Source organism: Scyliorhinus torazame, chromosome 2 (genome assembly GCF_047496885.1).
Source record: "Scyliorhinus torazame isolate Kashiwa2021f chromosome 2, sScyTor2.1, whole genome shotgun sequence".
Taxonomy (NCBI): domain Eukaryota; kingdom Metazoa; phylum Chordata; class Chondrichthyes; order Carcharhiniformes; family Scyliorhinidae; genus Scyliorhinus; species Scyliorhinus torazame.
Genome location: NC_092708.1, coordinates 290,724,018 through 290,747,943, shown reverse-complemented (window position 1 = coordinate 290,747,943; position 23,926 = coordinate 290,724,018). Strand labels below are relative to the sequence as shown.

Here is a 23,926-nt window from a genome sequence, read left to right as displayed (position 1 = left end):
ATTTAACATCCAAGGTTTTGCAGGTCTCTGCTGGTTGGTTAATAATACTTGATCATTTTCTCCCTTTTTTGACTCCCAAGCCCCCATCATATGGATTGAAGTATGTGAAATTGGTCCTTGAAAACGTAGCTTTTCATAGAATCATAGAATTTACAGTGCAGAAGGAGGCCATTCGGCCCATCAAGTCTGCAGCGGCCCTTACAAAGAGCACCCTACTCAAGCCCACATATCTACCCTATCCCCGTGGCCCAGTAACACCCACTTAACCTTTTTTGGACACTAAGGGCAATTTTGCATGGCTAATCCACCTAACCCGCAAGAACATCTTTGGACTGTGGGAGGAAACCCACGCAGACACGGGGAGAACGTGCGGACTCCGCACAGACAGTGACCCAACCGGGAATCGAACCTGGGACCCTGGAGCTGTGAAGCAACTGTGCTAACCACTATGCTACCGTGCTGCCCTTTTTTAAAATAAAGATACCTGGCCCTTTACATCAGGCTAAGCGACAATATCCCATTATCATTACCTTTGACTGTCATTTGAGATAAACAATTAAATTATGTCTTTGAGGAGCTGCTGCATGAGTCTATATCTCGTCTTTTGTAGCTCAGAACATTCGCGTAATATTCTGCTTCCTTTCGGACACCTTTTGTGATAATTTTAACACATTTGTATTGCTTTCACCAAGAAGATATAGCCATGTTAAATATTCTAATTTGATGTTCAGGTTGGAGCAGCACTGAGGCCTGCATTCTCCCCCGACACCCCACCTGATGTTACTGCTAAGGCATGCCAAGTAAGTGTATCACTTTCTTTTATAGGACAAACATGTCGTTCACAATTGTCACCTGAAATGGTTTTTCAATTTTCAGCACTTTAGATTTGCATCAGAAGCATAATATGATCTTACAGCACTCTTAATGTAGTGAAGGAAAAATGCAGCATGTAATCTTATCACTGTGGAGCTCTTGCACGCTTACTTTGCCAAGGTGGAGATTTCAGCTGAATGACTACATTGCTATTGATGTGAGGGAACAATGCTCAGTTTTGATTGAAAATCTACATTAAAAGTTGGTTTTGATAATATTCCCAATAACTCATTTGGTAAAGCCAGAAAATCTAAAGACCAGCTGATTGTAGAACCTTTTCCCTATCTGTGCTGATTCCAGGCTGCAATGCCCCTTTGATTAGGAATCACTCGGGGCTACCTGCCAATTACTGTCCATTGGAACTTGCCATCAAATACAGGATAAGAATGGGTCATCAGCTGTCATTGGTCACAGTCGCACAAATGAGTAAATACTTACAAGTCTACCTTCTGGCAGAGGGGAATGTAAAGAAAAAAGTCTTGAGCTGAAGATAAAAGCATAGTAATCACAGTTTTGCACTTTTTTGGAGAAGACTTTTACTTTTTGAAGAAAAATTAAGAACTAGATTTGAATATGCAACCTTGTTTAACTGAATCTACTGACCTCAATTTTCCAGTTCTTTATGGGTAAAGTCCACTTGCACTATACTGAGAAATGCTACCATATATATTGAATTAGATTAATTTAGGAACTTGGCCTTTTTTCTCTGAGATAGTTGCCAAACCCTGGAGGAAGTACTTGATTAAATGATATCCCAGTGCTAAACATGCAGCATTGTCTGTTGGGCCTATACAATCAGTGTGACTAAATTGAAGATTATTTCTAAATTCTGCATTAGGTTTGCAGTGCTTGGATTGGAAGTGGAGTTGTGAGTGACCTAAATGATCTTCGAAGAGTTCATCAGCTGCTGGCAACATCCTTGAACAAAGTACAAGCTGGGAAGGAAGCACAGAATCATCTGTACAATGAAAGTACCTCAACAATGGAGACTCTAGCTGTTCTGAAAGCATGGGCAGAAGTATGTCATGCGTAATACAATCTTAAATATACAGCTTTATATCTTTTACATACATACATAGAAAATGTAGTGGGCCGATGAATGGCAGGTGGAGTTTAATTTGGATAAATGTGAGGTGATGCATTTTGGTAGATCAAATCAGGCCAGGATCTACTCAGTTAATGGTAGGGAGTTGGGGACAGTTACAGAACAAAGAGATCTAGGGGTCAAGGTTCATAGCTCCTTGAAGGTGGAGTCGCAGGTGGACAGGGTGGCAAAGAAGACATTCGGCATGCTAGTTTTCATTGGTCAGAATATTGAATACAAGAGTTGGGATGTCTTGTTGAAGTTGTCCAAGACATTGGTAAGACCACACATGGAATACTGTGTTCAGTTCTGGTCACCCTATTATAGACAGGATATTGTTAAACTAGAAGAGTGCAGAAGAGATTTATGAGGATGCTACCAGGACTTGATGGTCTGAGTTATAAGGAGAGGCTGGATAGGCTGGGACTTTTAGAACCTGGAGTGTAGGAGGCATAGGGATGATCCTTTAGAGGTCTATAAAATCATGAGGAGCATAGATAACATAGATAGTCAACATCTTTTCCCAAAGGTAGAAGAGTCCAGAACTAGAGGGCATAGGTTTAAGGTGAGAGGAGAGAGATACAAAAGAGACCAGAGGGGAAGTTGTTTCACACAGAGTGGTGAGCATCTGGAATGGGCTGCCAGAGGCAGTAGTAGAGGCGGGTACCATTTACAAAGCAGTTAGACAGTTACATGGGCAGAGTGGGTGTAGAGGGATATGGGCCAAATGCGGGAAAGTGGGACTAGCTTAGTGATAGAAACTGGGCGGCATGGACAAGCTGTGCTGAAGGGTCTGTTTCCATGCTGTAAATATCTATGACTCTAAAATAAGAAAATAGAAGCAGGAGGAGGTCATTCGGCCCTTCGACCCTGCTCCGCCATTCACTTTTTAAAAAATATATATTTATTCAGATTTTTCAACAAATTTTCAACAAACCTCCCCCAACAAAAAGAAAGAAACAAGAACACAACAATCAGAAATTATACATTGGATTTCCCCCATATACAATAAACCCCCATATAACATTTAAAAACACAAATAGGGGAACCCCCCCCCCCCCCAACCTTCACCCAAACACCACCCCAAAAGAACACCCCCCCCCCCCCCCCCCCCCCCCCCCCGCCCTTGGGCTGCTGCTGACCTCCTAACGCTCCGCGAGATAGTCTAGGAACGGTTGCCACCGCCTGAGGAACCCTTGCACAGACCCTAGCAAGGCAAACTTTATCCTCTCCAGCTTGATGAACCCAACCATGTCATTGATCCAAGCTTTCACACTAGGGGGCTTCGCATCTTTCCATTGTAACAAAATCCTCCGCCGGGCCACCAGGGACGCAAAGGCCAGAATACTGGCCTCTTTTGCCTCCTGCACACCCGGCTTGTCCGATACCCCAAATAATGCCAATCCCCAGCTCGGCTTGACTTGGGCGTTCACCACCTTGGACATAGTCCTCGCAAAACCCCTCCAAAACCCATCCAGCGCCGGGCACGACCAGAACATATGGACGTGATTTGCCGGGCTCCCCGAGCACCTCCAAAATCTGTCCTCCACCCCAAAGAACCTACTCAACCTCGGCCCTGTCTATGTGAGTAACTTTGAACTGTATTAGGCTGAGCCTGGTGCAAGAGGAGGAAGAATTAACCCTACACAGGGCATCAGCCCACAGACCCTCATCTATCTCCTCCCCAAGCTCCTCCTCCCACTTGCCCTTTAACTCCTCCACCGAGGCCTCCTCCTCTTCCTTCAGCTCCTGGTAAATCGCCGAAACCTTGCCTTCTCCAACCCATACACCCGAAATCACCCTGTCCTGAATCCCACGTGCCGGAAGCAGCGGGAGTTCCCTCACCTGCCGCCTCACAAACGCCCTCACTTGCATGTACCTGAAAGTGTTTCCCGGGGGTAGCCCAAACTTCTCCTCCAGCACCCCTAGGCTCGCAAACATCCCATCGATGAACAGGTCCTCCATTCTTCTAATCCCTGCCCGATGCCAGCTCCGAAAGCCCCCCATACATCCTTCCCGGGACGAACCGATGATTCGCCTGAATCGGGGACCAAACTGAGGCTCCCACCTCGCCCCTGTGTCGCCTCCACTGCCCCCAGATCTTCAGCGTCGCCGCCACCACCGGACTCGTGGTGTACCTTGTCGGCGAGAGCGGTGCCGTCACCAGCGCCCACAGGCTTGTGCCCACAAAGGACGCCATCTCTAGCCTCTTCCACGCCGCCCCCTCTCCCTCCATTGCCCACTTACGGATCATCGCCACATTGGCTGCCCAATAATAGCCACACAAATTCGGCAGCGCCAGCCCCCCCTCCTGTCCCTGCTACGCTCCAGAAACACTCTCTTCACCCTCGGGGTCTTATTCACCCACACAAATCCCATGATGCTCCTGCTTACCCGTTTGAAAAAGGCCTTGGGGATCATAATGGGAAGGCACTGGAACACAAACAGAAACCTCGGGAGGACCGTCATTTTGACCGACTGCACCCTACCCGCTAGTGAGAGTGGCAGCATATCCCACCTTTTAAAGTCCTCTTCCATCTGCTCCACCAACCGCGTCAAATTGAGCTTGTGCAGGGCCCCCCAACTCCGAGCTACTTGGATCCCTCGGTACCGAAAGCTCCTTTCCGCCCTCTTCAGCGGTAGCTCGTCTATCCCCCTTCCCTGGTCCCCTGAATGCACCACAAAGAGCTCACTCTTCCTCGCGTTGAGTTTATATCCTGAAAAGTCCCCAAACTCCCTAAGGATCCGCATAACCTCCGCCATCCCCTCCACTGGATCCGCCACATACAACAACAGGTCGTCGGCACACAACGACACCCGGTGTTCCTCTCCTCCCCGGACCAGTCCCCTCCATTTCCTGGACTCCCTCCGTGCCATGACCAGCGGCTCAATTGCCAGTGCAAACAACAAGGGGATAGGGGGCACCCCTGCCTCGTCCCCCGGTACAGCCGAAAGTACACCGACCTCCGCCAGTTCGTAGCCACACTCACCACCGGGGCTCTATATAGCAGCCTGACCCAACTGATGAACCCTTCCCCGAACCCAAACCTCCGCAAAACTTCCCAGAGATACTCCCACTCCACCCGATCAAAGGCCTTCTCCACGTCCATAGCTGCCACTACCTCCACTTCCCCCTCCACCGGGGGCATCATAATCATATTCAGGAGCCTCCGCACATCTGTATTTAGCTGCGTACCCTTCACAAATCCCGTCTGGTCCTCGTGAATCACACCCGGGACACAATCCTCAATTCTCGTAGCCAGCACCTTCGCCAGCAACTTAGCATCAACATTGAGGAGCGAGATCGGTCTATACGACCCACATTGCAATGGATCCTTGTCCCGTTTCAAGATCAAAGAAATCAGCGCCCTGGGCATTATCGGGGGGCAAGGTCCCCCCTCCCTCGCCTTATTAAAAGTCCTCACTAGCAACGAGCCTAGCAGGTCCACGTATTTCCTGTAGAATTCAACCGGGAACCCATCCGGCCCCGGGGCCTTCCCCGCCTGCATGCTCCCCTATCCTTTAACCAGCTCCTCCAGCCAATCGGCACCCTCAAATCAGCCACCTCCTCCTCCTCCACCCTCGGGAACCTCAGCTGATCTAGGAATCATCGCATCCCCTCCTACCTCGCTGGGGGCTCAGACCTGTACAGATCCCCATAGAAGTCCCTAAATACCTTGTTTATTCTCACCGCACTCCACACCGTATTCCCCCCTCTGTTCTTAACTCCACCAATCTCCCTCGCTGCCTCCCTCTTACGAAGCTGATGTGCCAGCATCCGACTTGCCTTCTCCCCATACTCATACATCGCCCCCTGCGCTTTCCTCCACTGTGCCTCTGCTTTCCCCGTGGTCAACAGGTCGAATTCCGTCTGGATGTTCCGTCGCTCCCTAAGTAGCCACTCCTCGGGGGGCCTCTGCATACCTCCTGTGCACCCTTAAAATCTCCCCCACCAACCTCTCCCTCTCCCTCCCCTCTCTCTTCTCCCTGTGGGCCCTACTGGAGATTAGCTCTCCCCTGACCACCGCCTTCAGCCCCACCCAGACTACCCCCACCTGCACCTCCCCGTTGTCGTTGGCCTCCAAATATCTTTCAATACATCCCCGCACACCCCCTCATCGGCCAACAGTCCCACATCAAGGCGCCACAGCGGGCGCTGGTCCCTCTCCTCCCCCAACTCCAGCTCCACCCAATGCGGGGCATGGTCCGAGATGGCTATGGCCAAATATTCCGTTCCCTCCACTTTCGGGATTAGCGCCCTACTCAAAATGAAAAAATCTATCCGGGAGTAGGCTCTATGGACGTGGGAAAAGAAGGAAAATTCCCTTGCCAGCGGCCTGGCAAACCTCTATGGATCCACTCCCCCATCTGGTCCATAAACCCCCTGAGCACCTTGGCCACAGCCGGCCTCTTACCCGTCCTGGGCCTAGAACGGTCCAGTGCTGGGTCCAGCATCGTGTTGAAGTCCCCCCCCCAATTATCAAGCTTCCTACCTCCAGATCCGGAATCCGACCCAGCATGCATTTCATAAATCCGGCATCATCTCAATTCGGGGCATATACGTTCACCAGTACCACCCACACTCCTGCAACCTACCACTCACCATCACATATCGACCTCCATTATCCACTACAATATTCAGTGCCTCGAACGACACCTGCTTCCCCACCAGTAATGCAACCCCTCTGTTCTTCGCATCCAGCCCTGAATGAAAGACCTGCCCTACCCATCCGTTTCTCAGCCTAACCTGATCTGCCACCTTCAGATGTGTCTCCTGGAGCATAACCATGTCTGCCTTCAGTCCCTTTAAGTGCGCGAACACCTGGGCCCTCTTGACCGGCCAGTTAAGGCCCCTCACGTTCCAAGTTATCAGCCGGATCGGGGGGCTACTCCCCCCACCCCCTGCCGACTAGCCATCTCCTTTTCTAGGCCAGCCACGTGCCCGCGCCTCCCGCACCCTCCAGTCCGCCAGGTGGCGGACCCCCGCTCCGACTACCTCTCCTACTTCCAACTCCCCTTTGGCCAATGCAGCAGCAACACAGTTCCGCCCCCCCCCCCCCCCTAGCATTTACCCCCCAGTGTGAGAATCCCCCCCACCCCTTGGCAATCAGTTTGCACTCCTCTCAAGCACCATCCTTCCCTAATGCGGGAAAAAGCCCGCGCTTTCCTGAGCCGGTCCCGTCCCCTCTGGCGCAGCTCCTTTTTGCGGCCTTACCCTAACTCCCCATCCCCGGGCCTCCACCCCTCCCTCTTCCTCCATGGGGCCCTGCCCTTCCAACACCGACGCCCACGCTCTCCTATAGCCCCCACATCAAATCCATTCACCCATCCCCACCCAGCACTCAAACAAAAAGAACATTCCTCAAACGCAGTAAACACAGTAAACATCCCCCCCACGACAAACCCTCAATTTAAGTCCAACTTTTCAGTCTGAATAAAGTTCCATGCCTCATCAGGTGTTTCAAAATAGTGGTATCAATCTTGGAACGTGACCCACAATCGCGCTGGCTGCATCATCCCGAATTTCACCCCCTTCCGATGGAGCACCGCCTTAGCCCGGTTAAAACCAGCCCTCTTCTTAGCCACCTCCGCACTCCAGTCCTGGTAAATTCGGATCTCCGTGTTCTCCCACCTGCTGCTCCACTCTTTTTTGGCCTATCTCAGGACACACACTCTGTCCGTAAAGCGGTGGAACCTCACCATTACAGCCCTTGGCGGCTCGTTGGCTTTGGGTCTCCTTGCCAGGACCCGATGAGCCCCATCCAGCTCCAGGGGCCTTGGGAAAGCTCCGGCACCCACCATGAGCGAATTGAGCATCGTGCTCATATATGCCCCGGCATCGGGCCCCTCCACTCCTTCAGGGAGACCCAGAATCCAAAGATTCTTCCTCCTCGACCCATTCTCCAGGTCCTCGAATTTTTCCGCCCACCTCTTGTGCAGCGCCTCGTGCGCCTCCGCCTTCACCACTAGGCCCAAGATCTCGTCCTCGTTCTCCGAGGCTTTTTGCCGCACCTCCCGGATCGCCGCCCCTTGGGCCTTCTGGGTCGACACAAGCTTCTCAATCGCCGCCTTCATTGGCGCCAGCATTTATGTCCTCCGCTCCTCAAAGCAGCGTTTAAGAAACTCCTGCTGCTCCTGCGACCACTGCGCCCACGCTGCTTGGTCTCCACCCGCAGCCATCTTGCTTTTCCTCCCTTGCACTTTTCGCTGCACCAGGATCACTTTTTTAGCCGCTCCACTCCTGGTCCAATCCATATAATGTCGGGGGGACCTTGCTGTCACCTTCGCACATTGGAAGCCGTCGAACAATTGCCATTGGGGCCCCTCTGAAGAGCCCAAAAGTCAGTTCCCGGCGGGAGCTTCCGAACGTGCGACCTACCTAGGCATAGCCGCAACCGGAAGACCTGCCCTGCCATTCACTATGATCATGGTTGATCATCAAGTTCAATACCCTGATCCTGCCCCCCCCCCCCCCCCCCCATACCCCTTCATCTCTTTAGCCCCAAGTGCTGTATTTATCTCCTCCTTGAAATTGCACAACATTTTGACCTCAGCTACTTTCTGTGATAGTGAATTCTGCAGTTTCACCTCTCTCTGGGTGAAAAGTTTCTCCTCATCTCAATCCTAAAAGGTTTACCCGTTATCCTCAAACTATGACCCCTAGTTCTGGACTCCCCTGCCATCGGGAACATTCTTTCTGAGCTACCCTGTCTAATCCTGTTAGAATTTTGTACGTTTCTGTGACATTTCCCCCCACTCTCCTAAACTCCAGTGAATATTATCCTAACCAACTTAGTCTCTCCTCGTATGGCAGACCCGCCATCCCAGGAATCAGCCTGGTAAACCTTTGCTGCACATCCTCCAAAGCAAAAACATCCTTCCTGCACTCCCTCCATAGCAAGAACAGGGCAACACGGTTGCACAGTGGTTAGTACAGTTGCTTCACAGCTCCAGGGTCCCAGGTTCGATTCCGGCTTGGGTCACTGTCTGTGCGGAATCTGCACGTTCTCCCCGTGTGTGAGTGGGTTTCCTCCGGGTGCTCCGGTTTCCTCCCACAGTCCAAAGATGTGCAGGTTAGGTGGATTGGTCATGCTAAATTCCCCTTTGTGTCCAAAAAGATTGGGTGGGGTTGCAGGGTTATGGGGAAAGGGTGGAATTGTGGTCTTGGGTAGGGTGCTCTTTCCAAGGGCTTGTGCAGACTCGATGGGCTGAATGGCCTCCTTCTGCACTGTAAATTCTATGATTCAATGATTTCTCAGATAAGGACATCAAAACTTTGCACAATACCTGAGGTGTGTCCTCACCAATGCCCTATACAATTGCAGTACAGCACCTCTATTCCTATACTCGAGTCCTTTTGCCATGAATGAAGTGGAGATGCCGGCCATGGACTGGGGTGAGCACAGTAAGAGGTCTTACAACACCAGGTTAAAGTCCAACAGGTTTGTTTTGAATCACGAGCTTTCGGAGCACTGCTCCTTCCTCAGGTGAATGAAGAGGTAAGTTCCAGAAACATATATATATATTATATATATATATACACAAAGACAAAAATGCAAGACGATATTTTGAATGCGAGTCTTTGCAGGTAATTAAGTCTTCACAGCTCCAGGTGGAGCAGGTTAAAGAGGTGTGAATTGTCTCAAGCCAGGACAGTTGGTAGGATTTCGCAAGCCAAGGCCTGATGGTGGGGGGTGAATGAATGCGATATGAATCCAAGGTCCCGGTTGAGGCGGTACTCATGTGTGCGGAACTTGGCTATAAGTTTCTGCTCGGCGATTCTGCATTGTCGCGCGTCCTGGAGGCCGCCTTGGAGAACGCTTACCCGAAGATCAGAGGCTGAATGCCCTCAACTGCTGAAGTGTTCCCCGACTGGAAGGGAACATTCCTGCCTGGCGATTGTTGCGCTATGTTCGTCCATCCGTTGCCGCAGCGTCTGCATGGTCTTGCCAATGTACCACTCTTCGGGACATCCTTTCCTGCAGCGTATGAGGGAGACAACATTGGCCGAGTCGCACGAGTATGTACTACATACCTGGTGGGTAGTGTTCTCACGTGTAATGGTGGTACCCATGTTGATGATCTGGCATGTCTTGCAGAGATTGCCATGGCAGGGTTGTGTGGTGTCGTGGTCGCTGTTCTGAAGGTTGGGTAGTTTGCTGCAAACAATGGTTTGTTTGAGATTGCGTGGTTGTTTGAAGACAAGTAGTGGGGGTGTGGGGATGACCTCGGAAAGATGCTCGTCTTCATTGATGAAGTTTTGAAGGCTGCTAAGAAGATATCGTAGTTTCTCCGCTCCGGGGAAGTACTGGAAGACAAAGGGTACTCTGTCCCGTGTTTGTCTTCTGAGGAGGTCAGTGCATTTTTTTGCTGTGGTGCGTTGGAACTGTCGATCGATGTGTCGAGTGCCATATCCCGTTTGTACGAGGGCATCTTTCAGCGACGCTCCTCCTCGTCTGAGCAGATCCTGTGTGTACGGAGGGCTTGTCCATAGGGGATGGCTTACATAGAACATACAGTGCAGAAGGAGACCATTCGGCCCATCGAGTATGCACCGACCCACTAAAGCCCTCACTTCCACCCTATCCCCGTAACCCAATAACCCCTCCGAACCTTTTGGTCACTAAGGGCAATTTTATCATGACCAATCCACCTAACGTGCACGTCTTTGGACTATGGGAGGAAACCGGAGCACCCGGAGGTAACCCACGCAGGCACGGGGAGAATGTGCAGACTCCGCACAGACAGTGACCCAGCGTGGAATCGAACCTGGGACCCTGGTGCTGTGAAGCCACAGTGCTATCCACTTGTGCTACCATGCTGCCCATGTGCTGCGCTTCTTTAATGTGTTTAGGGTGTAAGCTGGAGAAGTAGAGCATCGTGAGGTTATCCGTGGGCTTGCGGTAAAGCGAAGTGCTGAGGTGACCGTCCTTGATGGAGATGAGTGTGTCCAAGAATGCAACCAATTCCATCGTACAAGGTACACCCAGCTTCTGTCGCGATACGACGGACTTCTTACAGAAACTCAGCATCCATCGACCAATTGAACCAGGAACATTCATCGTCACAATGGACGGCTCGGCACTCAATACCAGCATCCCCATGACGACAGCATTGCTGCAACAGCCTCAGTACTCAACACCGACAACTGCCAATCTCCAATCGCAATTCTGCAACTCATCCGCTTCATTCTGGATCATAACATTTTCACCTTCAACACCAAGTTCTTCATCCAGACACACTGAACAGCCATGGGGACCAAATTCGCACCTCAATATGCCAACATCTTCATGCACAAGTTTGAACAAGACCGCCTCACCGCACAGGACCTTCAACCATTGTTATACACCAGATACATCGATTACATTTTTTTCCTTTGGACCCACGGCGAAGAATCACTGAAACTACTACACGATGACATCAGTAAGTTCCATCCCACTGTCAGACTCACCATGGACTACTCCCCAGAATCAGTTGCATTCTTGAACACACTTATCTCCATCAAGGACGGTCACCTCAGCACTTTGCTTTACTGCAAGCCCACGGATAACCTCATGATGCTTCAATTCTCCAGCTTCCACCCTAAATACATTAAAGAAGCCATCTCCTGTGGCAGTTCTCCATATACACAGGATCTGCTCAGACCAGGAGGAGCGTAACATACATCTACAGACACTGACAGATGCCCTCGTACAAACGGGGTATGGTGCTCGACTCATAGATTGACAGTTCCAACGCGCCACAGCAAAAAACCGCACTGACCTCCTCAGAAGCCAAACACAGGACACAACCGACAGAGTACCCTTCGTCGTCCAATTCTTCCCCGGAGAGGAGAAAGTACCACATCTTCTTTTCAGCCTTCAACACGTCATCGATGAGGCCGAACATCTTGCCACGGTTATCCCTACACCCCCACTACTTGCCTTCAAACAACCGCGCAACCTCAAACAAACCATTGTTTGCAGCAAACTACCCAGCCTTCAGAACAGCGACCACGACACCACACAACCCTGCCATGGCAATCTCTGCAAGACGTGCCAGATCATCGACATGGATACCACCATTGCACGTGAGAACACCACCCACCAGGAACGTGGTACATACTCATGCAAATCTGCCAACGTTGTCGACCTCATACGCTGCAGGAAAGGGTGTCTCGAAGCATGGTACATTGGCAAGACCATGCAGATGCTGAAACAACGGATGAACGGACATCTCGCAACAATCACCTGGCAGGAATTTCCCTTCCAGTCGGGAAACACTTCAGCAGCCAAGGGCATTCAGCCTCTGATCTTCGGGTAAGCGTTCTCCAAGGCGGCCTTCAGGGTGCGCGACAACGCAGAATCACCAAGCAGAAGCTTATAGCCAAGTTCCGCATACATGAGTACGGCCTCAACTGGGACCTTGGATTCATGTCGCACTACATTCACCCCCACCATCTGGCCTGGGCTTGCAAAATCCTACCAACTGTCCTGGCTTGAGACAATTCACACCTCTTTAACCTGCTCCATCTGGACCTGTAAAGACTTGCATTCAAAGTATCGTCTTGCATTTTTGACTTTGTCTATATATATATATATATATATATATATATATATATGTTTCTGGAACCTTCCTCTTTTTTCACCTGAGAAAGGTGCTCCGAATGCTAGTGATTCGAAACAAACTTGTTGGACTTTAACCTGGTGTTGTAAGACCTCTTATTTTGCAACAAAGGTCAACTTGCCATTTGCCCTACTGCCTTCACTGCCTGCTATACCTGTGCACTTCCTTTCAGCGACTGATGCACTTGGACATCAAGGTCTTGGTGAACATCCACCTCTCTGAATTCACACCCATTCAAATAATCATCTGCCTTCCTATTTTCGCTACTGAAGCGGATAACCTCACATTTATCCACATTATACTGCATCTACTGTGCATATGCTCACTCACTCAACCTTTCCAAATGCCACTGCATCCTCCTCGCAGCTCACCCTCCCACCCAACTTTGTATCATCTGTAAATTTGGAGATAATACGTTTCGTTCCCTTGTCCAAATCATTAATATATAATCTGAACAGTTGGAGTCCTAGCACAGATCCCTGCGGTACCCCATTAGCTTGCCAATTGGAAAAAGACCCATTTATACGAACATTTTGCTTCCTGTCTGCTAACCAGCTTTCTATCCATCTCGAGGCACTACCCATAATCCCATGCGTTTTAACTTTATATAGTAGTCCTAGGCGGCACGGTTGCACAGTGGATAGCACAGTCGCTTCACAGCTCCAGGGTCCCAGGTTCGATTCTCGGCTTGGGTCACTGTCTGTGCATCTATTCGGGTACACGGAAGGAGAATTCAGAATGTCCAAATTACCTAACAGCTCGTTTTTTGGGACTTGTGGGAGGAAACTGGAGCACCCGAAGGAAATCCACGCAGACTCAGTCTATGCGTAGTCTGCACGTTCTCCCAGAGTCTGCGTGGATTTCCTTCGGGTGCTCCAGTTTCCTCCCACAAGTCCCAAAAAACGAGCTGTTAGGTAATTTGGACATTCTGAATTCTCCTTCCGTGTACCCGAATAGATGCACAGACAGTGATCCAAGCCGGGAATCGAACCCGGGACCCTGGAGCAGTGAAGCAACAGTGATAACCACTGTGCTACCGTGCCTCTCTATATTTCTCCCATTCTCCAGCCACCCATTGTCCTTGTTCGTATAGGAGTTTTAAAATATTGAACAATCTGCCTGGGAGCAGATACTCTGCTTTGAAAGTTTCTTCTAATGGGACTAAAATTTGTACTTGACTCCAGTCTACCTGAAATACGCTTTAACTGCTCTCCCTGGTCCCTGCAACCCCAAATTGCAACAGCACATGCAGGGGTGCGCTTACCCCGTGATTTATCTAACCTGATTGATTGGAAACCTTGATTGGTTGGAATAGATGTCTTCTAATAAAACAAGGGACTCTTGTACAAATTCATTCCAGAACACTATGGGAAGCAAGAGATGAAATTGCAGAGCCGTTGGCAATGATCTTTTCATCTTCACTGTCAACAGGGGTGGTACCAGGGGATTGGAGAGTGGCGAATGTCGTGCCCCTGTTCAAAAAAGGGACTCGGGATAACCCTGGGAATTACAGGCCAGTTAGTCTTACTTCGGTGGTAGGCAAAGTCATGGAAAGGGTACTGAAGGATAGGATTTCTGAGCATCTGGAAAGACACTGCTTGACTAGGGATAGTCAGCACGGATTTGTGAGGGGTAGGTCTTGCCTTACAAGTCTTATTGAATTCTTTGAGGAGGTGACCAAGCATGTGGATGAAGGTAAAGCAGTGGATGTAGTGTACATGGATTTTAGTAAGGCATTTGATAAGGTTCCCCATGGTAGGCTTATGCAGAAAGTAAGGAGGCATGGGATAGTGGGAAATTTGGCCAGTTGGATAACAAACTGGCTAACCGATAGAAGTCAGAGTGGTGGTGGATGGTAAATATTCAGCCTGGATCCCAGTTACCAGTGGCGTACCGCAGGGATCAGTTCTGGGTCCTCTGCTGTTTGTGATTTTCATTAAAGACTTGGATGAGGGAGTTGAAGGGTGGGTCAGTAAATTTGCAGATGATACGAAGATTGGTGGAGTTGTGGATAGTGAGGGGGGCTGTTGTTGGCTGCAAAGAGACATAGATAGGATGCAGAGCTGGGCTGAGAAGTGGCAGATGGAGTTTAACCCTGAAAAGTGTGAGGTTGTCCATTTTGGAAGGACAAATATGAATGCGGAATACAGGGTTAACGGTAGAGTTCTTGGCAATGTGGAGGAGCAGAGAGATCTTGGGGTCTATGTTCATACATCTTTGAAAGTTGCCACTCAAGTGGATAGAGCTGTGAAGAAGGCCTATGGTGTGCTCGCGTTCATTAACAGAGGGATTGAATTTAAGAGCCGTGAGGTGATGATGCAGCTGTACAAAACTTTGGTAAGGCCACATTTGGAGTACCGTGTACAGTTCTGGTCGCCTCATTTTAGGAAGGATGTGGAAGCTTTGAAAAAGGTGCAAAGAAGATTTACCAGGATGTTGCCTGGAATGGAGAGTAGGTCTTACGAGGAAAGGTTGAGGGTGCTAGGCCTTTTCTCATTAGAACGGAGAAGGATGAGGGGCGACTTGATAGAGGTTTATAAGATAATCAGGGGAATAGATAGAGTAGACAGTCAGAGACTTTTTCCCCGGGTGGAACAAACCATTACAAGGGGACATAAATTTAAGGTGAAAGGTGGAAGATATAGGAGGGATATCAGAGGTAGGTTCTTTACCCAGAGAGTAGTGGGGGCATGGAATGCACTGCCTGTGGAAGTAGTTGAGTCGGAAACATTAGGGACCTTCAAGCAGCTATTGGATAGGTACATGGATTACGGTAAAATGATATAGTGTAGATTTATTTGTTCTTAAGGGCAGCACGGTAGCATTGTGGATAGCACAATGCTTCACAGCTCCAGGATCCCAGGTTCGATTCCGGCTTGGGTAACTGTCTGTGCGGAGTCTGCACGTCCTCCCCGTGTTTGCATGGGTTTCCTCCGGGTGCTCCGGTTTCCCCCCACAGTCCAAAGATGTGCAGGTTAAGTGAATTGGCCAATGATAAATTGCCCTTAATGTCCAAAATTGCCCTTGGTGTTGGGTGGAGGTGTTGAGTTTGGGTAGGGTGCTCTTTCCAGGAGCCGGTGCAGACTCAAAGGGCCGAATGGCCTCCTTCTGCACTGTAAATTCAATGATAATCTATGATTAATCTAGGACAAAGGTTCGGCACAACACCGTGGGCCGAAGGGCCTGTTCTGTGCTGTATTTTCTATGTTCTATTAACACTCACTTTCAAGCAGTGATTCACTACGACTTGGCAGCACTGCCTTTCTTGGTAAAGACAGCTGCAAAGTATTCATTCAGCACCAAGCCATAATTTGCTTCCATGCTTAAGTCTTTTTGATTCCTGATTGACCCCGTAAGTTATATTCCTGTAGGAAACTTTTGTACTCTTTCATGTTAGCCACCAGTCTCTTCCCTTTGCCCCATTTGTTTCCTTTTTCACTTCCCTTCTGAACTTACTATATACAACCAAGTTCTCACTTGTTTTATCAGTCTGACATCGGCCACAGGTATTCTTTTTTTTTGTTGAAATTATATTAAAGTTTTTTAACAAAACAAAACAATTTTTTCCCCTTACAAACAATGAACCCCCCCCCTCCCCCCATAACAAAATAACGCAAAATCGCCCTGAGCAAGATATATACATGGTAAGATGAAATATTTACAGAGCTTTATACACTAGCTCTTGCCCGTTCGTGCCAGTTTCCCCCACCCTCCATGTTATCCCCCGCTCGTCCGTCCCCTCAAACAATCAACCCCCCACCCCCAGGTTGCTGCTGCTGCTGACCAATCTTCCTCTAACGCTCCGCGAGATAGTCTAGGAACGGTTGCCACCGCCTGTAGAACCCCTGCGCAGACCCTCTCAAGGCGAACTTAATCCTCTCCAACTTTATGAACCCAGCCATAACGTTTATCCAGGCCTCCACGCTGGGGGGCTTCGCCTCCTTCCACATTAGCAAGATCCTTCGCCGGGCTACTAGGGACGCAAAGGCCAGAATGCCGCCTCTTTCGCCTCCTGCACTCCCGGCTCGTCCACTACTCCAAATATTGCTTGCCGCCAGCTTGGCTTGACCTGGACTTTGACCACCTGAGATATTGCTCCCGCCACTCCTCTCCAGAACCCCTCCAGTGCCGGGCATGACCAAAACATATGGACATGGTTCGCCAGACTCCCTGAACACCTTCCACATCTGTCCTCTACCCTGAAAAACCTACTCAACCGCGCCCCCGTCAAGTGCGCTCTGTGAACGACCTTAAATTGTATCAGGCTGAGCCTGGCACATGAGGAGAAGGAATTGACCCTACCCAGGGCATCAGCCCACAAACCTTCCTCGATCTCCTCCCCCAACTCCTCCTCCCATTTACCCTTCAACTCTTCTGCTAGCTCTTGGTGTATTGCCGAAACCTTGCCCTCCCCGACCCATACACCCGAGATCACCCTGTCTTGAATTTCCTGTGTCGGGAGCAGCGGGAATTCCCTGACCTGTCGCCTCACAAAAGCCCTCACCTGCATATATCTGAATGCATTTCCCGGGGGTAGCTCAAACTTCTCCTCCAGTGCCCCTAGGCTCGCAAATGTCCCGTCAATGAACAAGTCCCCCATTCTTCTAATCCCCGCCCGGTGCCAGCCCTGGAACCCTCCGTCCATCTTCCCCGGGACAAACCGGTGGTTACCCCTGATCGGGGACCACACCGAGGCTCCCACTGCACCCCGGTGCCGTCTCCACTGGCCCCAGGTCCCGTTGCTGCCACCACCGGGCTCGTGGTGTACTTTGATGGCGAGAGCGGCAACGGTGCCGTCACCAGTGCCCCCAAGCTCGTTCCTTTGCAGGACACCATCTCCATCCTCTTCCATGCCGCCCCCTCCCCCTCCATAACCCACTTACGGATCATCGCCACGTTTGCTGCCCAGTAGTAGCTCCCTAGGTTTGGCAGCGCCAGCCCTCCTCGGTCCCTACTGCGCTCCCAAGTACCCTCTCCTTACCCTCGGGGTTTTGTTCGCCACACAAACCCCATAATACTCCTACCTACTCTCTTGAAAAAGCCTTTGGTGATCACGATGGGGAGGCACTGGAACACAAACAAAAACCTCGGAAGGACCATCATTTTTACCGACTGCACTCTACCCGCCAACGAGAACGGCAACATGTCCCATCTTTTGAAGTCCACCTCCATTTGGTCCACCAACCTCGTCAGATTCAGTTTGTGTAGGGCCCCCCAGCTCCTGGCTATCTGGATCCCTAGATACCGAAAACTCCCCTCCGCCCTCCTCAGCGGTAGGTCCCCTATCCCTCTTGCTTGGTCCCCTGCCTGTAGTACAAAAAGCTCGTTCTTCCCTACATTGAGCTTACAGCCCGAGAACTCCCCAAACTCCCTCAAAGTCTGCATGACCTCCACCATCCCCTCCATTGGGTCCGCCACATACAGCAGCAGGTCGTCCGCGTATAGCGACACCCGATGCTCTTCCCCCCCCGCGGACCACCCCCCTCCATTTATTAGACTCCCTCAGTGATATGGCCAAGGGTTCGATCGCCAATGCAAACAACAGGGGGGACAAAGGGCACCACTGCCTCGTTCCTCGGTACAGCCGAAAGTACTCCGACCTCCGCCGGTTCGTCACCACACTCGCTTGGGGCGCTGTAGAGGAGCTTAACCCAGCTAATAAACCCTCCCCCGAACCCAAACCTACGCAACACCTCCCAGGGGTACTCCCACTCAACTCGGTCAAAGGCTTTTCCGCATCCCTGGCTGCCACTATCTCCGCCTCTCCCTCCGATGGCATCATTATCACGTTTAAGAGCCGCCGTACATTCGTATTTAATTGCCTGCCCTTTACAAATCCCGTCTAGTCCTCATGTATCACCCCCGGGACACAGTCCTCAATCCTCGTGGCCAGCACTTTTGCCAATAGCTTAGCGTCCACATTTAGGAGCGAAATCGGCCTGTACGATCCACATTGCAGTGGGTCCTTGTCTCGCTTCAGGATCAAGGAAATTGTCGCCTCCGACATTGTTGGGGGCAGGGACCCCCTCCTCTCTTGCCTCGTTAAAGGTCCTCACTAGTAATGGGGCCAACAGGTCCGCATACTTTCTATAAAACTCCACCGGGAACCCGTCCGGCCCTGGGGCCTTCCCCGCCTGCATGCTCCCCAAACCCTTACTCAGCTCCTCCAACCCGATTGGTGCCCCCAAACCAGCCACCTCTTGGTCCTCCACCCTCGGGAACTGCAGTTGGTCCAGGAATCTTCCCATCCCCTCTTCTCCCCCTGGGGGCTGGGATCTGTACAGCTCTTCGTAGAAGGCCTTAAATACCTTATTTATTTCCGTTGCACTCTGGACCATAGCTCCCCCACCATCTTTGACTCCCCCTATTTCCCTCTCTGCCGCCCTCTTATGGAGCTGGTGTGCCAGCATCTGACTGGCCTTTTCCCCGTACTCGTAGGTCGCCCCCCTGCGCTTTCCTCCACTGTGCCTCCGCCTTCCCCGTGGTCAGCAGGTCAAACTCCGTCTGGAGCCTTCGCCTTTCCCCAAGTAATCTTTCCTCCGGGGCCTCTGCGTATCTCCTGTCCACTCGCAAAATCTCCCCCACTAACCTCTCCCTTTCCATGCCCTCTGTCTTCTCCCTATGAGCCCTGATGGAGATTAGCTCTCCCCTGATCACCGCCTTCAACGCCTCCCATACCACCCACACTCGCACCTCCCCGTTGTCGTTGGCCTCCAAGTACCTTTCAATACACCCTCTTACCTTACCACACACCACCTCATCTGCCAACAGTCCCACATCCATCCGCCACAGCGGGCGTTGGTCCCTCTCCTCTCTCAGCCCCACTTCCACCCAGTGCGGGGCATGGTCCGAAACGGCTATGGCCGAATACTCCGTCCCCTCCACCCTCGGGATGAGCGCCCTGCCCAGCACAAAAAAGTCTATCCGGGAGTATGCCTTGTGCACGTGGGAGAAGAAAGAAAATTCCCTTGCGAACCTCCATGGGTCCACTCCCCCCATCTGGTCCATAAACCCCCTGAGCACCCTGGCCGCCGCCGGCCTCTTTCCCGTCCTTGATCTGGAGCGGTCTAGTGCTGGGTCCAGCACTGTGTTGAAGTCCCCTCCCATTATCAGTCCTCCTACCTCCAGGTCCGGGATGCGCCCCAACATGCGCTTCATAAATCCAGCATCATCCCAGTTCGGGGCGTATACATTTACCAACACCACCCACGTCCCTTGCAACCTACCACTCACCATCACGTATCTCCCTCCATTGTCCGCTACGATGGTCTTGGCCTCAAATGACACATGTTTTCCCACCAGAATTGCCACCCCTCTGTTTTTCGCGTCCAGTCCCGAGTGAAATACCTGTCCTACCCATCCCCTTCTTAACCTAACCTGGTCCGCCACCTTCAGGTGTGTCTCTTGGAGCATTGCCACGTCTACCTTCAGTCCTTTCAAGTGCGCGAACACTCGAGCCCTCTTCACTGGTCCGTTCAGGCCCCTCACGTTCCACGTTATCAGCCGGATTGGAGGGGCTCTCACCCCCCCGCCGACTAGCCATCTCCTTTTCTGGGCCAGTCCGACTAGCCATCTCCTTTTCTGGGCCAGTCCCGTGTCCGCGTCCCCCTCACCTCCGTCCTGGCCACCTCTTCTGTGTCCCATTCCCTTTCGGCCAATGCAGCAGCAACCCTGTTTTCCCCCCCACTTCCCTCCCCCCCGCTAGACCCCGGTCTAGCTTTTTTGCTCCCCCCATATCACTCCCGTAAGTCAGCTGTTGCCTGCTGACCCCGGCTTCCCCCGCCATCCCTTTGACCCCCCCCCCCTGTGTGGGAATCTCCCCATCAGTAGATGTTCCTACGCTCCCCCTCCCACCTTTCTTCCCGCGCGCGGAAGAAAAACCCCGCGCTTTCCAGAGCCTGCCCCGCCCCCCCCGACGCAGCTTCTGTTGCGGCCTTGTCTCTCGTCCCCAGCCCATATCACCTTCCCTGCACGTGCTTACCCCCCTATATACAACCGCCATCATACTTCAACCCTCAAATAACCCCTACCCTCGCAAACCCTCAATTAGAGTCCAACTTTTCAGTTAATATAAAGGTCCACCCCTCTTCAGGCGTTTCGAAGTAGTGGTGTTGGCCGTTATATGTGACCCACAGTCGCGCTGACATTCCAAATTTCAACCCTTTCCGATGCAGCACCACTTTGGCCCGGTTGAAACCCGCTCTCCGCTTAGCGACCTCCGTGCTCCAGTCCGGGTATATTCTAATCTCAGCATTGTCCCACTTGCTGCTCCGCTCCTTCTTGGCCCATTTCAGGACCCTCTCTCTATCTGTGAACCGTTGAAATCTCACCACCATCGCCCTTGGCGGCTCGTTTGCTTTGGGCTTCCTCGCCAGCAACCGATGCGCCCCTTCCAGCTCCAGCAACCCTGGGGGGGGCCTCCGCGCCCATCAGCGCCCCGGTCATCGTGCCCGCATATGCCGCGGCGTCGGCCCCCTCCACTCCTTCTGGGAGACCCAGGATCCTCAAATTGTTTCTCCTCGACCTGTTCTCCAGGTCTTCGAGTCTTCCCGCCCACCTCTTGTGTAGCGCCTCGTGCTGCTCCACTCTCACCGCCAGGCCCAAGAGCGCGTCCTCATTCTCACTCACTTTGTCCTGGATCTTCACCTCGTGGGCTTTCTGGGTTACACCAAGTCCTTCAATTAATGCCAGCATCGGCGCTACCATTTCCTTGCGCAGCTCCTCGAAGCAGCGCTTAATGAATTCTTGCATCTCTTCTTTGTCCCCGGCCGCCGCCATTTTGTTGATTTTGCCCTTCTTCTCCCGCTGCTCTAATGCCGTTTTTTTGGCCGTTTCGCTGCGGGTCCGGTCCATACAGGTTAGTGGGGGACCTCTCTCCTCTCTTCCCCACGGGTTGGCTGTGTAAAAAATCCTGTTGGGGCTCTTCTATCGAGCCCGAAAGTCCGTCTTCGCGGGAGCTGCCGATTTGTGCGGCTTAGCTCCGCATAGCCGCAACCGGAAGTCGGCCACAGGCATCCTTTATCAGCTTCATCTTCCCTTCTATGTCTTTCAAATCCAGGAAGCTCTGGCTTTGTTTGCCCTACCTTTCTCCCTCACTGGAATATACCTTGACTGTAACCAAACTAACTTTTCTTTAAAGGCGGTGCATTCATAGAATCATAGAATTTAAAGTGCAGAAGGAGGCCATCGAGTTGGCACCAGACTTTGGAAAGAGCACCCTACTTAAGCCCACGCCTCCACCCTATCCCAGTAACCCCACCTACCCTTTTGGACACTAAGGGGCAATTTAGCATGGCCAATCCACCTAACCTGCACATCTTTCGACTGTGGGAGGAAACCGGAGCACCTGGAGGAAATCCACGCAGACACAGGAAGGGTTGAGGCAGCAGTGCTAACCACTGTGCCACTCCTGTTCCATTTAGGCCACCAAACATACGACCTGCCTCGACTTTTCACTTGAAGCACCTGGATCAGTCTCATGAATTTCATCCATTACTTTTGAACGACCAAGGGGTGGAATGACCACTCTCAACCCCCACAGTGCACACTTAACTAGTCTTTGCACCTCACTTAGTTGTTTCATTGCAGTTGATGAATCTAATTTGCCTGGTTCAGATCTGTTCTCCCACTGAAATTGCCCTTTCCCCAGTAAATTACTTTTACTCTGGATTTCTCTCTCTCTTTTTCCAAAGCTAACCTAAACCTTATTATGATGTGGAGATGTCGGCGTTGGACTGGGGTGGGCACAGCGAGAAGTCTTACAACAACAGGTTTCACCTGAATTCACCTGATGAAGGAGCTGCACTCCAAAAGCTAGTGATTCGAAACAAACCTGTTACGAAACCTTATTATGATTACTGTCTCCTAAATCTTCACTGATTGATACTTGACACCATTCGCAGGAACTAGATCCTCATCTTGCTGGAAACTCATAGAAATCTTTCTGAATACTAGTCAGAAACTCTTCCCTCTTTCTGCCTTCCCAGTCTATATTTGAATAACTTAAGTTCCCTATTAAAACTACTCTATAGTTTTTGCAACTCTCCGTAATATCCTTGCAAGTTTGTTCCTTTATCTTTCCCACTAGTTGGTGGTCTATAGAATATACCCAATCATATATTGGTTCCTCTACTGTTCTTGGCTCTAACCAAATAGAATGTGTCCTTGACACCTCTGGACATTGTTAATTTGCGAAACATTTCTGTTTCTTTCCAGGTTTACATAGTAACTGTTGAAAGGCAAAAACTGTGCGCACCAAAAGAGAAGCAGTTCTTGAAGCTTGAGACCTCTGCGAATGATGACTCTCAGGATACAATTACATCTGCAGATGGTCTTTTCAATTTGGTCCAATCCGAACTGGGAACACTGAATAAACTCTGGCTGGCTGCACTTCAGGACCATGCCCTTCTCACATTGCCTCCAGAATATGCTGATCAGCTTCCAGCTGAAGGTCAGGACATTGATTTTTCATAAATTTGACTTAAATTCAATTTACACTTTATTTCACTGTGGTTCCTTTCTTACATATATAGCAATATGGCTGATTGCTGACCTAACTGAGATTCAGAGACTTGTGCCTTTATAAAACAACTCTGAATGGCCAGAGCCACCATGTGAATGGTGATGCAACCTGTTTTTATAGAATCAGAATGGTTACAGCACAGAAACGGGTGGTTCAGCCTGCTGTGTCCATGCCTGCTCTCTGTAACCGTGTGCCCTTGCCTTTTCTCCATAGCCTTACAAATATTTTGTCTTCCAATAATGATCCAATTTTCTTGAAAGCTATGATTATATTTGCTGCCACCACAATTTCAAGCAGTGCAATTCCTCCCCCCACCCCAAACTGTCAGTTTTCATTGGCAGCTGAAGTTGCGCAGCTATAATTTTGAAAACCCTATTTCATACCCCACCTAAGTCATCACAAATAGCCCAATTAAGTATTACACCTTGAAAATGCCTGTAGATTTTCCAATTGATAGCATCTGACAATGGAGCTTTGGATATATTTTGAGATGGTGCTGTCAGCCACTCAGAATTTTTAATATATAATAGTGTCTCTTGAGAAATAACTGTTTTTTCTCCAAATACCATCCTCAGCTGAAAGAGTAGGCAAGGCCTTCCCTAGATTCACCAATGCCATTCTGACACTGACTACAAAGAAGTGCATGAATGCAGTGAAATGATGATTTTCCCTCCTTGTGGGGAAGTGCTTGTCCTCCCCTCGGTACTTTACCAGAGCAGCATCAATTGGATCATGAAGCTAAGGTGAGCGGAGGATGCAGGCAAAATGCCATATCTTGCCACTCTTAAGCACCACAAGTTAATGTTTCAGTGGGCTGTGCCCCTGCAGCATCCATCTATTTT

At 50.7% G+C, this 23,926-nt stretch overlaps 1 protein-coding gene across 5 annotated transcripts in view; it reads left to right on the top strand.

Moving 5' to 3' along the window:
- Positions 1 to 23,926, top strand: part of heatr5a (HEAT repeat containing 5a) — a 344,658-nt gene that overhangs the window by 250,474 nt on the left and 70,258 nt on the right. For all 5 annotated transcript variants that reach the window (XM_072488316.1, XM_072488279.1, XM_072488289.1 and 2 more), the window contains 3 exons: positions 732 to 800; positions 1,712 to 1,891; positions 22,778 to 23,012. In XM_072488316.1, coding sequence (XP_072344417.1) covers positions 732 to 800; positions 1,712 to 1,891; positions 22,778 to 23,012 — 484 coding nt within the window. The remainder of the gene's footprint in view (positions 1 to 731; positions 801 to 1,711; positions 1,892 to 22,777; positions 23,013 to 23,926) is intronic.